Source organism: Calliphora vicina, chromosome 3 (assembly GCF_958450345.1).
Source record: "Calliphora vicina chromosome 3, idCalVici1.1, whole genome shotgun sequence".
Taxonomy (NCBI): domain Eukaryota; kingdom Metazoa; phylum Arthropoda; class Insecta; order Diptera; family Calliphoridae; genus Calliphora; species Calliphora vicina.
Genome location: NC_088782.1, coordinates 95842236 through 95855207, shown reverse-complemented (window position 1 = coordinate 95855207; position 12972 = coordinate 95842236). Strand labels below are relative to the sequence as shown.

Sequence of the window (12972 nt, the reverse complement as noted above, 5' to 3'; positions counted from 1 at the left end):
ACGTTAAAATAAATTACAAACTCACAAAAAAGTAACGTGTTTTTTTTTGTTCTCCTCCAGTTTAGTGTTTGAATAAATGATTGCGGGTATTTAATGGACGATACAGAGTCATGTTGTAGGTATGTACATTTACATATTATTTGTACATAAATTCATACGTATATTTTTGAAATCAATTTTACATTCAAACATTTATGAGGTGGTTGAAATTGTACACAAATATAACGAGATAATGAGTGTATGATGATTGTAGACATGACTGAAGTGTGTAACAAATTTGTACTGTGCCTGACCTTTTCAAATCAAGTGGAATTATTAAAAACACTTACAAATCTTTCAAAAGTACTTTTCAATTTTGATGACATGTAAATTTATGACCTTTTCAAATTTGTTTTAACTGTATTTTTTTAATTTATATATTGTATAAAAATACATATGTAACTACAGATGTACATCATAGTTATTTTTTTTTTATTATTTTGTGTGTTGAAAAACCGTTTCTAAAGAATTCGTAATTAAGAATGAACATTTAATTTGTTTTGTGGTATTTTAATATGGATTTATGTATAAACAATTGTGGAGAACATCGTCAGTTTGAATATGAACTTAGCAAAGTGATGATTTAAAAGAAGTAGTCTATATCTATATATTTTATATAACACTGTGGTTTATTTTCATTTATAAATATTCTACAATAAGTTAATAGGTACATATGTATGTATTTATTTTGAGGAAATCAGATTAAGGTACTTACAAATTATAAGTGATATTGACCTAATTCAGAGATGTTGATTCGCTATGAATGAAATTACTGCTTTTGTAATTTCATTCCCGTTTTTTGATCCCAGCTTTGGGATTTTAGAAAGTGTGGCCCAAAGTTGAAATTTTGATAAAAAATAGGTCACATTCCGAAGGGAATAGGGGCGACATACTCGAAAAATAGGATATGTTTTTTATACCAAAATGTTCTTCGTAAAGATACCTTATAGTAAAATATAAAATTGTTATATGTTCTTAAAGTAAGTTTATTTTTAATAAAAAAGAGTTAAGTCACCATATCGCCCAAAAAACAGCAAAAAATCAACTATTTTTTGAATATTTAAATTGAAAATCGTTTATTTTTGGTTCCATAATTTATATTGCTCTGAAATATTTTGTATGTTATTCGTAATTTAGTTATCTAACCAAACAAAAAAAAATTCGAGTCCGTTCGGTCCAAAAGTTCGACCTATATTTTTAAAAAAGGGGACCTAGCCGATCGCTTTCCAAAAATATAAAAAACTTTGAAATCGGATGGGAAACAAAAAAAATTGCACGTGTTTAAAAATTTCACATGTCGAAGGTTCCCTACTTTGAGCCAACATAGCGCCGCCCATGTCAAATTTTATCCCGATCGGACGAGCCGTTTAGAAATGCCAGACTTATTTCCAAAACATTTTGATTCTGCCCCATTGTGCGGCCTTAAATGAGCATTATTTTCAAGTTATTTGAAGGCTATATAACTTGTCTAAAAACCTAGTTATTTTCCATGACAGAAGCAACCATGGTTATTTTCCAACAATTTGGAAGCTTTTCGGGAGGGTTTTAAACTGTTCTTTGTTCAATGATTTTTGTCATTTTCACTTTCGGAACTACTTCTACGAAACTTCTTTCTTCAACTGCTTCTTAACATCTTGAGTTATAAAGATTTAAAGAGATTTAAGAGGTCCGAGGTTAAATACCAAATCAGAATGTATGTAAAATAAATATAAACCAGTATTATGTCATTATTTTCATTATAAGTAGGTATATCAATATCCTTACCCCCAGTAACACGAAGTCTGGTTATGTTTTAACTAATAGTTATACTGACAATTTTCATACAAAAATAATTTTAACCGACAATATAACTATTAGTTAAGGCATAACCAGACTTCGTTTTAATGGGGGTTAGAGATTTTATTATTTTAAAAACTTAACTTTTCAATTTGTATTTGTCGAGAAATGTTAATTTTCCCGTTTTTCTGTTCATGTGACTCAGAGAAAATATTTTTGATTATTTTAGCCGAATTTATTGATAATCAAATGATTCCGCCTAAATCACCGAATAAATTCGCCTTGGGCTGAAAAATTTTAATTGGGTCGGCAAAATTCGGTTCTTTAAATCATCATTTTCTGTTGCTAGTATCGAAAAAATCTATGGATATAATCAACTGGCAACAAACTACAACAAATTTATTTTATCTATGCAGGAAACAAATGTTTGGATAAAAGTTTCCTGGATATTAAAAAAAAAATTCCCGTAAATTCCGGTCGCAATTACGGGATCTGTATTGCAACAATATCCTTTCGAAATGATTCTTTTATTTTCTGATTTACTTCTAGGAGCTGCCATACCTTATGTTGAAAGTTCCCCACAACAATTTATGTGTGTTTAAAATTTCTTATTTGTTTTTGAAAATATACCTATAAAAGCAGTCGTAAACCTACACAAAAATGTATCAATAATACTGGTTTAAGTTCAAATATTCTGATTTTACAATTATTGTACAAATGTGGTATTCCATTACTAATTCATTTGTACGCCATTTGATAACCATTGAAGAAAATGTTGTAGGTATGTGTTGTAACAAATTATTGTAAAAAACGTTTCTCACTTATTGTTTATTTACTATATAATCTAGGTTTAACTGAGCATCATTGGTAAGTTAAACCTAAGTATAAAATGCCAAAGCACAATCAGATGAAAAATAAAATAAACAATTCAGCACAGCAGCTCCATGTGTTGATTTGCTTTATTAACATAAACATAATTTTTAATATACATTTTATATACTTTAATGTCACTTTTTCTTTTACAAAGTTAAAATTTACAAAACAAGTCATGTACGGGGTTGCTTTTTCTAATAAAATTTAAAGTATTGCCATATTTATATGAAAAATTTTGAGGAATGCACATGTGATTTGACTGAAAAGTATTTTCAGACAAAATTAATCCATTAGTGAGAAACACAATCATTGGTTAAATCCCGGCAAAATATGTTTCAGGTTTAATATAACAGCGTGTTAAGCTGCGTTTTACTGACAAATAAGAAACTAGCTCTTAAAAGAGGTTCTAAAAACTATTCGATTACTACTCGCCTCATTTACCCGTGTCTGTACTTGCCAAATATTTATCACAACATTTAATGACGTTTCTTATTAAGACAAAGTTGTTTTTCTGAGCTGAAGCTAGGACAATTAAAAGTATGATTTGGAATCTAAATTTTAGATACGTTCAAACTAGGGATGCCAAACGGGACTGGGTTTTACAAATCCCGGGATTCGGAATTTTAGAAATGTAAATCCCGGGATCCCGGGATTTTTCGGGACCCCGGGATTTTTCGGGATCCCGGGATTTTTCGGGATTTCGGGATTTTTCGGGACTTCGGGATTTTAGTTAAACGTCAAAAACATCAAATTCAACAATAAAAACTATTGATTTCATTAATATATTTAAGTAAAAATATAACAAATCAAAAACTAATGCATTAAATTAAAATAAATGGTCCATGATTTCCCCTAGCTCCATACAATTGCCCCACGGAGTACTGTTTGAGCAGTCATAAATATCTTGATTATGCGGCAATCCTTACAAAATTTTGCACAAAATAAGTTGTAAGTACTCTGAAATTATACTGTAAAGTACTGCGGAAATCGGACTACATTTGCCCCTTCAGAAAATAACTTGAACATAAATTTCGTAAAAGTGTAAATTGTGTAAAAGCCTTTCAATGGAAGGGAGACGTGCTGCTTCCTGATTCAAATGAAAAAATCTGGCTGCGTTTGGATTTGAAGAGAGATTATTATAAATATGCTGAAATTTAGCTTTCTAAGTATTTTGGGTGCTTCAAAAATCTTCCTAAAATATAAAAAATCTCATAATATTTCGGGATTTGTTAATCCCGAAAAATCCCGGGATTCTTTTTCACAAATCCCGGGATTCGGGAAATCCCGATCCCGAAAAATCCCGGGATTTTCGGGATCGTGATTTCGGGATTGGCATCCCTAGTTCAAACTGAAAGTACAGACACAGTAAACGATTTACTCTTACTCCCATTGTGTTTAACAATGTAGGTATGTACCAGAGCTGTAAATGAATCATTCTTTTTTGATTTTAATTCGTTACGAATTAGCTTAATTTTAATTAATTCTTTTCACAACAAAAAAGAATTAAATGAATTTTTAATCAATTCAAACAAATTAGACTGAAATGAATTTCAATTCAGAAATGAATTTCAATTCATTTCCAATTCAAATGAATTTGTAAAAATTAGTTGCAATTCTTTTCCAATTCAAATGAATTTGTTAAAGTGAGTTGCAATTCATTTCCAATTAGTTTGAATTGAATTGATTTTGAATTCATTCAAATGAATTAGAAATCAAAAATGAGTTGCAATCAATCAAATTCTATTCTAGGGGGAATGAAAAATGGAAATTTCTCCTACCAAAGTAAAAATATTCAGTACAAAAATTGAGTTGAAAATGAATTGCTAATTCTTTTTTCTAATTCGTTTCAATTAATTCAATTCAAATGAATTGCAATTCTCTTTGACATATTCATTTGAATTGGAAACGAATCGAAATTCAATTTTACCAAATTCATTTGAATTGACTAAAATTTCATTCCAATAATTTTTTTGTGTGAGAAAAATGAATTCTAAATTTTGCTAATTCAGTGCATGAATGATTCGCTAATTAATTCTATGTATTTTAATTTCAATTATTTAACTAACTTCGATTTTTAATAACCTATCAAACATTGTTTAAATAAATAAGATAGACTTACCTTTTTTAACCTTTGTTGAACCAATAACACCAAATTGCTTTTGAATGTGATGATTTTGCACGGACAAAACTTCCATTTTCATTAGGAATGATGTGAAGATGTGATCCAAACCGATCAAAACGTTGCTGCTGCTACGCGAAGCTGGAGGAGCTGATGATGATAAATTCGTTGTAACTGTGGCGGTTGTACACGAAGAAACCGGCGGTCTATGCGTTGATATGCTAACAGCAGCAGCAGGCGTTGCAGGTGAACTTGTAGACAAAGCGGCTAGCGGCAATGCTTGTGCTAAAGATGATGAAAATGTTGTGGAATTAGCCGGATGGCAGTTGGCAGCAGAGCAATTGTTGATGTTATGAAAACAACATTGATCAATTGTTGTTGCCTCTACAGCAGCTTCAAGTGCGGGACTTGGTGGTAACGTGTTGACGGGTTTTTCACACAAATTTTGAACGTAAAGCTTCTTTATAAAAGCGTAAGCTTCAAACTTTATTTTTATATTTTCTTTCAAAATTTTGTTAAATTTTATCACAACTTAATTCGAAAAACAAAAATTACGCTAACTTTTTTTTTTGAGTGGATTATTGTTCCTTCTGTTATAAAAATTATCTTTTTTATATAAAAGTTTATTTAATTGTTGTTGTTGTTGGTATTTTTGTTTAGTCAAGCACTGTATAAAAAGCATACAAAAATTAACCGTTGTCTTGAATTAAACACAAACAAATACACATACTATAATACTAAAGTGTTCATTTGAGTGCGTGTGATATTTACACTCTCACAGTGATTATTCTCAAATTCGGTTGACAGTTAAAAAGAAAAATTGTAAAAAGAAAAATTAACCTGACAATTTTCTTTTTGTTGTTTTGAAAGGCAAGTTTACGTAAAAGGAAATTAAATACTAGTAGTAGATAGAAAATGTGTAATTTTATTGTATTTAAACAACAAAATGTTGAAGTATGTTTGCGGCGTTAATTATTTATGACTTTTTAACTGCAGGCACTCACGCGTGTAATTTGCTTATTTTCTTTGTTCTTTCTTCATTCCCTTGGAATTAGTTGAAAACTTTTAAACTCTTTAAAGAGCTGTTGTAATTTTTGTTATTGTAGGTATGTATTTGGCAAAAAGAAAACTAATTAAATGAAATTTAATTCGTTTTTAGTTTGTTGCTAAGGGCAGATTTATTGTCTATTGCTGCAGAAATGGAAAAATATTGCAGTAACAAAAAGTTCACACAACTTCCATTATTTCTTTTTTTTTTACTTTTTCCATCTGTTTTCACACATTTTACATTAAAACATCGTCATCATTGTCTTCTTATTTTATTTTCCTAACTATTAATTATTTATATAGTTCGTCTTAAAATAACCAACAAACGTTTTAAAACAAAATGCGAAAATGTTCAAGCCAAACACTTAAAAAAAAATAAAACAACAAACACACTAATACACAATTTCATGTATGAAAAAACTTAAAAAAACATGTAAAATTCTTAAAATTTGCAACAATTTTTCTTTTATTAAAGCTTCGTATTTTTGTCGTTGTGTGTAATATTTGCCTGGTTTTTAGTTCTTTACTTTAACAGAGTTGTTCACATTCTGTGTTCTTGACAAATTTGTTCGCTTCCCTCTACTTAAACTCGCGTTAACCAGCAGTGCTACAAAGCTACTATTCCGGCCGGTTGCCATGCAGGGTTTTTATAGTTTTTCTTTAATACACTCATCCATTGAGTGAGCTGTTATGTTGGTGCTCACCTTGTTTACTCAACTCTTGTGTTATTTAAGTTCTCGCTCACTAAATGCGCATGAGCTTGCAAGATTTCTCCCTTAACAGTTGTTTTGTAATTGAGTGTTTAGCTAAATTACAAATGTTCCCTGTTAAATTGGTGGTTGGCAACAAACAGATGATTGTTCTTAATTGCTGTTTCCACTCTTACAGCAATCAGCTGGTTGGTATTGAGTGTTGTAAACAATGGTTACTCAATTTTTGAGAGTACTGGGAACAGATTTTTATTGGAAACAGAAACAATCAGCTGCTGCCTGCAAAGGTTAGTGCTACCATTGCTTAAATTTGGAATGTATACCCAACAAATCAAAACGATTTAGAAATCACTTGTAACAAGCTTGGGCAAAATTCCAAAAAATGCGAAAATTTAGATTTTTAGTTTGATTTTTGGGAATTGCGGGATTTGCTTTTCCAAACCCCTTAAAAATTCTTTAATTTTACAAAAATTGGTGATATTTAAAAAAAGTAAATAAACCAAACTATTTTAAATGAACACAAATATTGATTTCAATATTTAAATTTAAAATTAAAAACTTCAATTTTATAAAAAAACACAGATACGTACTGTAAAAAAAGATTAATGTAGAAAAATAATTTCAGGTATATATTATTTTATTCGTATTTTATTGGACCTCCTTTTGCCTCAATTACTGTCCTCAATCGATTCCTCATTGAAAATACCTGTTTTTTTGTTGTCTCAGACGTTATTTGATTCCACTCATACTCCAAGCCACCTTTAAGTTCTTGTTTGTTCCTGTAAGTTTTTTTTCGAATGCGCCGTTCCAATTCATCCCATAAATGTTCTATGGGATTCAGGTCTGGTGATTGGGGAGGCAAATGGAGTTGTTTCGGGACGTTATAGAGCAGCCATCCTTTGACAACAGGCGAAGTGTGCTTGGGGTCGTTGTCCTGCTGTAAATACCAGGCACCACTAAAACCCAAAACACATGCGGAATATTTCAAACAGCTTTTCAAAATGTCTAAATGAAAAAATCGGTCCATATTTGTTTCCACAAATCACAGTTTTCCAACTCCATTCGCCGACATGCAGTCCCAAACCATGACCGAACCACCACCATGCTTAACTGTTGGAATGAGGTTCTTCGGAGGCAGCTCTTCATTAGGTTTGTGCCAAATTTTTTGTTTCCCTTCACAACTGAATAAATTGTACTTGCTTTCATCACTAAAATGCATATTCGCTCAGAAATCTTTTGATTTGTCCGCACTTTAACTGCGAAGTCGTTTATTTCGCCTATTAATTTTTGTCTTGGTACGCGGCTATGGAATCCGCTTTTTTGCAAAATACTTCGCACTGTTTCTGAATAAACATTAATATTTTGGACATTTTCCAAAGTGTTTCGAATTTCCAAGGCTGTTGTTTTAGGATTTTTACTAACAACACTTTTTATAAATCTCTCAAATCTAGGGGAAATTTTTTTCTAGGGATTGAGACTCAGAATTTTTTTTTTTTAAAGTCTGCACTATATACTTTGCACGTCCTACAATTTTAGCAATTGAACTTAACGAATTCCCACCTTTCCTCAATTTTAAAATATGTTCACGAATTTTTTCTTCTTTGTTTTCTTACCCATTTTAACAAAAAAAAGGAAAAAATTTTCTTAAAATTAAAGTTGTCTTCAAGAATAAGCTTACAAACTATGCTTTTAACACTTTCCGTATATTATTTTTATACCCTTCAGCTTCGTGAGAAGGGTATATATAAGTTTGTCATTCCGTTTGTAATTTCTACATTTTTCATTTCCGACCCTATAAAGTATATATATTCTGGATCCTTATAGATAGCGGAGTCGATTAAGCCATGTCCGTCTGTCTGTCTGTCTGTCTGTCTGTCTGTCTGTCTGTCTGTCTGTCTGTCTGTCTGTCTGTCTGTCTGTCTGTCTGTCTGTCTGTCTGTCTGTCTGTCTGTCTGTCTGTCTGTCTGTCTGTCCGTCTGTCTGTCTGTTGAAATCAATTTTCTGAAGGCCCCAGATATCTCCGGGATCCAAATCTTCAACAATTCTGTCAGACATACTTTCGAGAATTTTGCTATTTAAAATCAGCAAAATCCGTCCATAAATAACGGAGATATGAGCAAAAATCCGAGACAACCTCTGAAAATTTCATCAAAAAACACAATGTATTGCATGCTTTGACAAAAAAGCAACAAAACGTATGGTTGTTGCTTTGGCGTTGTTGTTGTTGTTTTTTATACAACTAAACGTTTGTTTGGTTGTGTGTTGGTTTTTTTGACAAAAAAACGTATGTTTGGATGTGCAAGCTTTGCGTATTTTGTTTTTTTTTTGTGTTTTGTTTCTTTTGGCGTTGTTGTTGTTTTTTATACAACTAAACTTTTGTTTGGTTGTGTGTTGGTTTTTTTGATAAAAAAACAACAAATCGTATGTTTGAATGTGCATGCTTTGCGTATTTTGTTTTTCTTTTGTGTTTTGTTTCTTTTGGCGTTATTGTTGTTTTTTATACAATTAAACGTATGTTTGGATGTGTGTTGGTTTCATTGCCTTGCGTATTTTGTTTTTGTTTTTTCTTTTGGTGTTCTGTTTCGTTTGGCGTTGTTGTTGTTTTTTGTGTTCTTGATAAATTTAGGATGCTGTACGCTGAAAGTGGGCAATGTACATACATACCTATATACTAATTATAAAAAATAATAATGCATCCACAACAAAGGTGAAGGGTATATAAGATTCGGCATAGCCGAATATAGCACTCTTACTTGTTTTTCATTAAATTTGCTAAATTTTAAAATGTACCGATATCTACTTGGTATCGTACGTATAATTAATTATCTGTGCTGCCAGATTAAGTTTTAACTGTAAAGAGTACAATAACCGGAAAGTTAACCGGACTTTTTGTAGTTAATTTTTGACAGTGTGTCCATGCCTTGCAAAAGCAAGCAAAAATGTCGATCAGAAACTCGGGGTTATTCTTAAACTTAAATTTTGGAGGGGGTACGTACAATTATCTGTGTGACTGTATATCTGTTTCCACTTTTGGTATTTGGTATCATAAGGTGTATCGACGTAAACAATTTAATAAGGATATGTTAAGGAACATACCTCATATTGCATATTATACACATACATATTTATGTATTCCTCAATTTTACAATTTTTGATTGCAGTACATATTTTAGACAAAACCACAAACAAATCGCAATGAGTTTAAAAATTGTTAATTTCCGCTTATTAAGGGTCTCGAATACTCCTCTGCTACGCGTATGTGAAATTTCATGCCAATCGGATCAGCCAAAAAAAGTTGTTCTGCCAACAAGTTACATTTCCGGCACCATTCCGATTTCAAAGCACTTCCTTCAAAATATCCGAAAGTACAACTCATGCTTTCAAATGACGTCCTTCGGAACAACTAATATCGTAAACAGGTCCAATGCCAAATGTACCACAGAATTGAAGCTATCGACGAACATGCTTGTTCATAAATATATCCTTCTGCCGAAACATTCTCAAAACAATTGATGGACATCGGAAATGCAAAAATTCCAATACAAATTCAAATAAAAAACAAGAAAGAGAATTTTATATACCCTTTACCAAATTATACTTAAAAATAAAAATTTTAAATATTTTTTTTCATTTTTTGGAAAAAAAATTTTTTCGAATTGTTTTTATACCCTTCACCTTCGTGAGAAGGGTATATATAAGTTTGTCATTCCGTTTGTAATTTCTACATTTTTCATTTTAGACCCTATAAAGTATATATATTCTGGATCCTTATAGATAGCGGAGTCGATTAAGCCATGTCCGTCTGTCTGTCTGTCTGTCTGTCTGTCTGTCTGTCTGTCTGTCTGTCTGTCTGTCTGTCTGTCTGTCTGTCTGTCTGTCTGTCTGTCTGTCTGTCTGTCTGTCTGTCTGTCTGTCTGTCTGTCTGTCTGTCTGTCTGTCTGTCTGTCTGTCTGTCTGTCTGTCTGTCTGTCCGTCTGTCTGTCTGTCTGTTGAAATCAGTTTTCTGAAGACCCCAGATATCTTCGGGATCCAAATCTTCAATAATTCTGTCAGACATGCTTTCGAGAATGCTATTTAAAATCAGCAAAATCGGTCCACAAATGGCTGAGATATGAGGAAAAAACCAAGACAACCTCGATTTTTGACCTATTTTTATACCCTTCAGCTTCGTGAGAAGGGTATATATAAGTTTGTCATTCCGTTTGTAATTTCTACATTTTTCATTTCCGACCCTATAAAGTATATATATTCTGGATCCTTATAGATAGCGGAGTCGATTAAGCCATGTCCGTCTGTCTGTCCGTCTGTCTGTCTGTCTGTCTGTTGAAATCAATTTTCTGACAAAAAATCAACAAATCGTATGTTTGAATGTACATGCTTTGCGTATTTTGTTTTTCTTTTGTGTTTTGTTTCTTTTGGCGTTGTTGTTGTTTTTTATACAATTAAACGTATGTTTGGATGTGTGTTGGTTTCATTGAATTGCGTATTTTGTTTTTGTTTTTTCTTTTGGTGTTCTGTTTCGTTTGACGTTGTTGTTGTTTTTTGTGTTCTTGATAAATTTAGGATGCTGTACGCTGAAAGTGGGCAATGTACATACATACCTATATACTTATTATAAAAAATAATAATGCATCCACAACAAAGGTGAAGGGTATATAAGATTCGGCATAGCCGAATATAGCACTCTTACTTGTTTTACCTATATCTGGATCACTAAGACATTAATATAGACAATATGGATATCTAATGATAGATATTTCAAAGACATTTGCAACGATGTATATAAGACCATAGTAAGTTGGACCTACAATGGGTCAAAATCGGGAAAAAAATTTTGAACCCGAATTTTTTTTAAAAAAAAAAAAATTGAAAAAACAAAAAAAAAATTTTTTAAATTTAAAAAAAAAAAATTTTTTAAATTTAAAAAAAAAAAAAAAAATTTCAAATTTAAAAAAAAAAAAATTTAAATTTAAAAAAAAAATTAAAATAACAATCGAAAAATTTTTTTTTCCAAAAAATTCAAAAAACAACTGGAAAAAAAATTAAATTTTGTTTTCCTAAAAATATTTAAAATTTTGAAGTATAATTTGGTGAAGGGTATATAAGTTTCGGCACAGCCGAATATAGCACTCTTACTTGTTTTAATTATTTTTTTTTTTTTCAATATTTAGCAAAAAAAAAAATTCGGGTTAAAAAATATTTTTTCCGATTTTGACCCATTGTAGGTCCAACTTACTATGGTCTTATATACGTCGTTGCAAAGGTATTTGAAATATCTATCATTAGATATCCATATTGTCTATATTAATGACATAGTAATCCAGATATATGTCAAAAATAGTTAAAAAATTAAGGTTGCCCTGGTTTTTTCTTATATCTCAGCCATTTGTGGACCGATTTTCTCGATTTTAAATAGCAACCGTGCCGGAACAATTCCGGAGATATTGATGTATGAATCGTGTATGTAAGTTATTTGGGGACTTCGGAAAGTTAATTTCAACAGACAGACGGACATGGCTTAATCAACTCCGTTATCTAGGATCCAGAATATATATACTTTATAGGGTCGGAAAATTATATTGTGGAAATTACAAACGGAATGAAAACTTATATACTATTCAACTTCGTGAGAAGGGTATAAAAAAATTCCAATATAAAAATTCGGATTGGTTGTGGGTGGGAACGTGCAATTTTGGCACCAAAATGATGATGTCAACAAGCTCAATGAGCAAATTCTATTGAAACTGCCTGCCAAAACAGTGAAATACATATCGATCGACACAGTAATGAACGAAGAACAAGCCATCAATTATCCTATAGAATTTTAGAATTCATTGGAACCAGTCGAAATGCCACCACATATATTAACATTGAATGTTCACCGATAATGCTTCTCCCCAACTTAAACGCTCCAAAATTATGCAACTGAACAAGATTGACCATCACAAAGTGATCATCAAATTTAATTGAGGCAACGATCATCGTTATCAGATTCAAACCCGAAGACGTGCTGATTCCACGCATACTGATGATTTCCAACAACTTACTATTTGAATTCAAGCGGCTCCAGTTCCCGTTTCGATTTCCCTTTGCTATAACCATTAACGAAGCATAATGTCAATCGTTAACTATTGCTGTCTTACATTTCTAAAATGTGTCTTGCTCCCGAGTTGGCACCAGGGCTGTCAGATGTGGCGATTTCTCGCCAAACGTGGCGATTTTCCATTGCCTTTGGCGACCAACATTTCCAATTGGCGACATGGCGATTTACAGACTAGTTGGCGATTTATTTGGCGATTTTTAACAAATTATTTGTTTTTCTTGAAATAATTTGTTTGATATTTATTAACCCAATAATTAATAATTAAAATTAATCACGTATTATCTGATCATATGGATGCAGGTAGC

The 12972-nt window shown here is 31.6% G+C and overlaps 1 protein-coding gene across 1 annotated transcript in view; it reads right to left on the bottom strand.

Annotated features, from left to right (window-relative positions):
* Positions 1–6457, bottom strand: part of LOC135955045 (protein charybde-like) — a 34079-nt gene extending 27622 nt beyond the window's left edge. The window contains exon 1 of the mRNA XM_065505327.1: positions 4808–6457. Coding sequence (XP_065361399.1) covers positions 4808–4889 — 82 coding nt within the window. The 5' untranslated portion in view covers positions 4890–6457. The remainder of the gene's footprint in view (positions 1–4807) is intronic.
* Positions 6458–12972: the final 6515 nt, after the last annotated feature.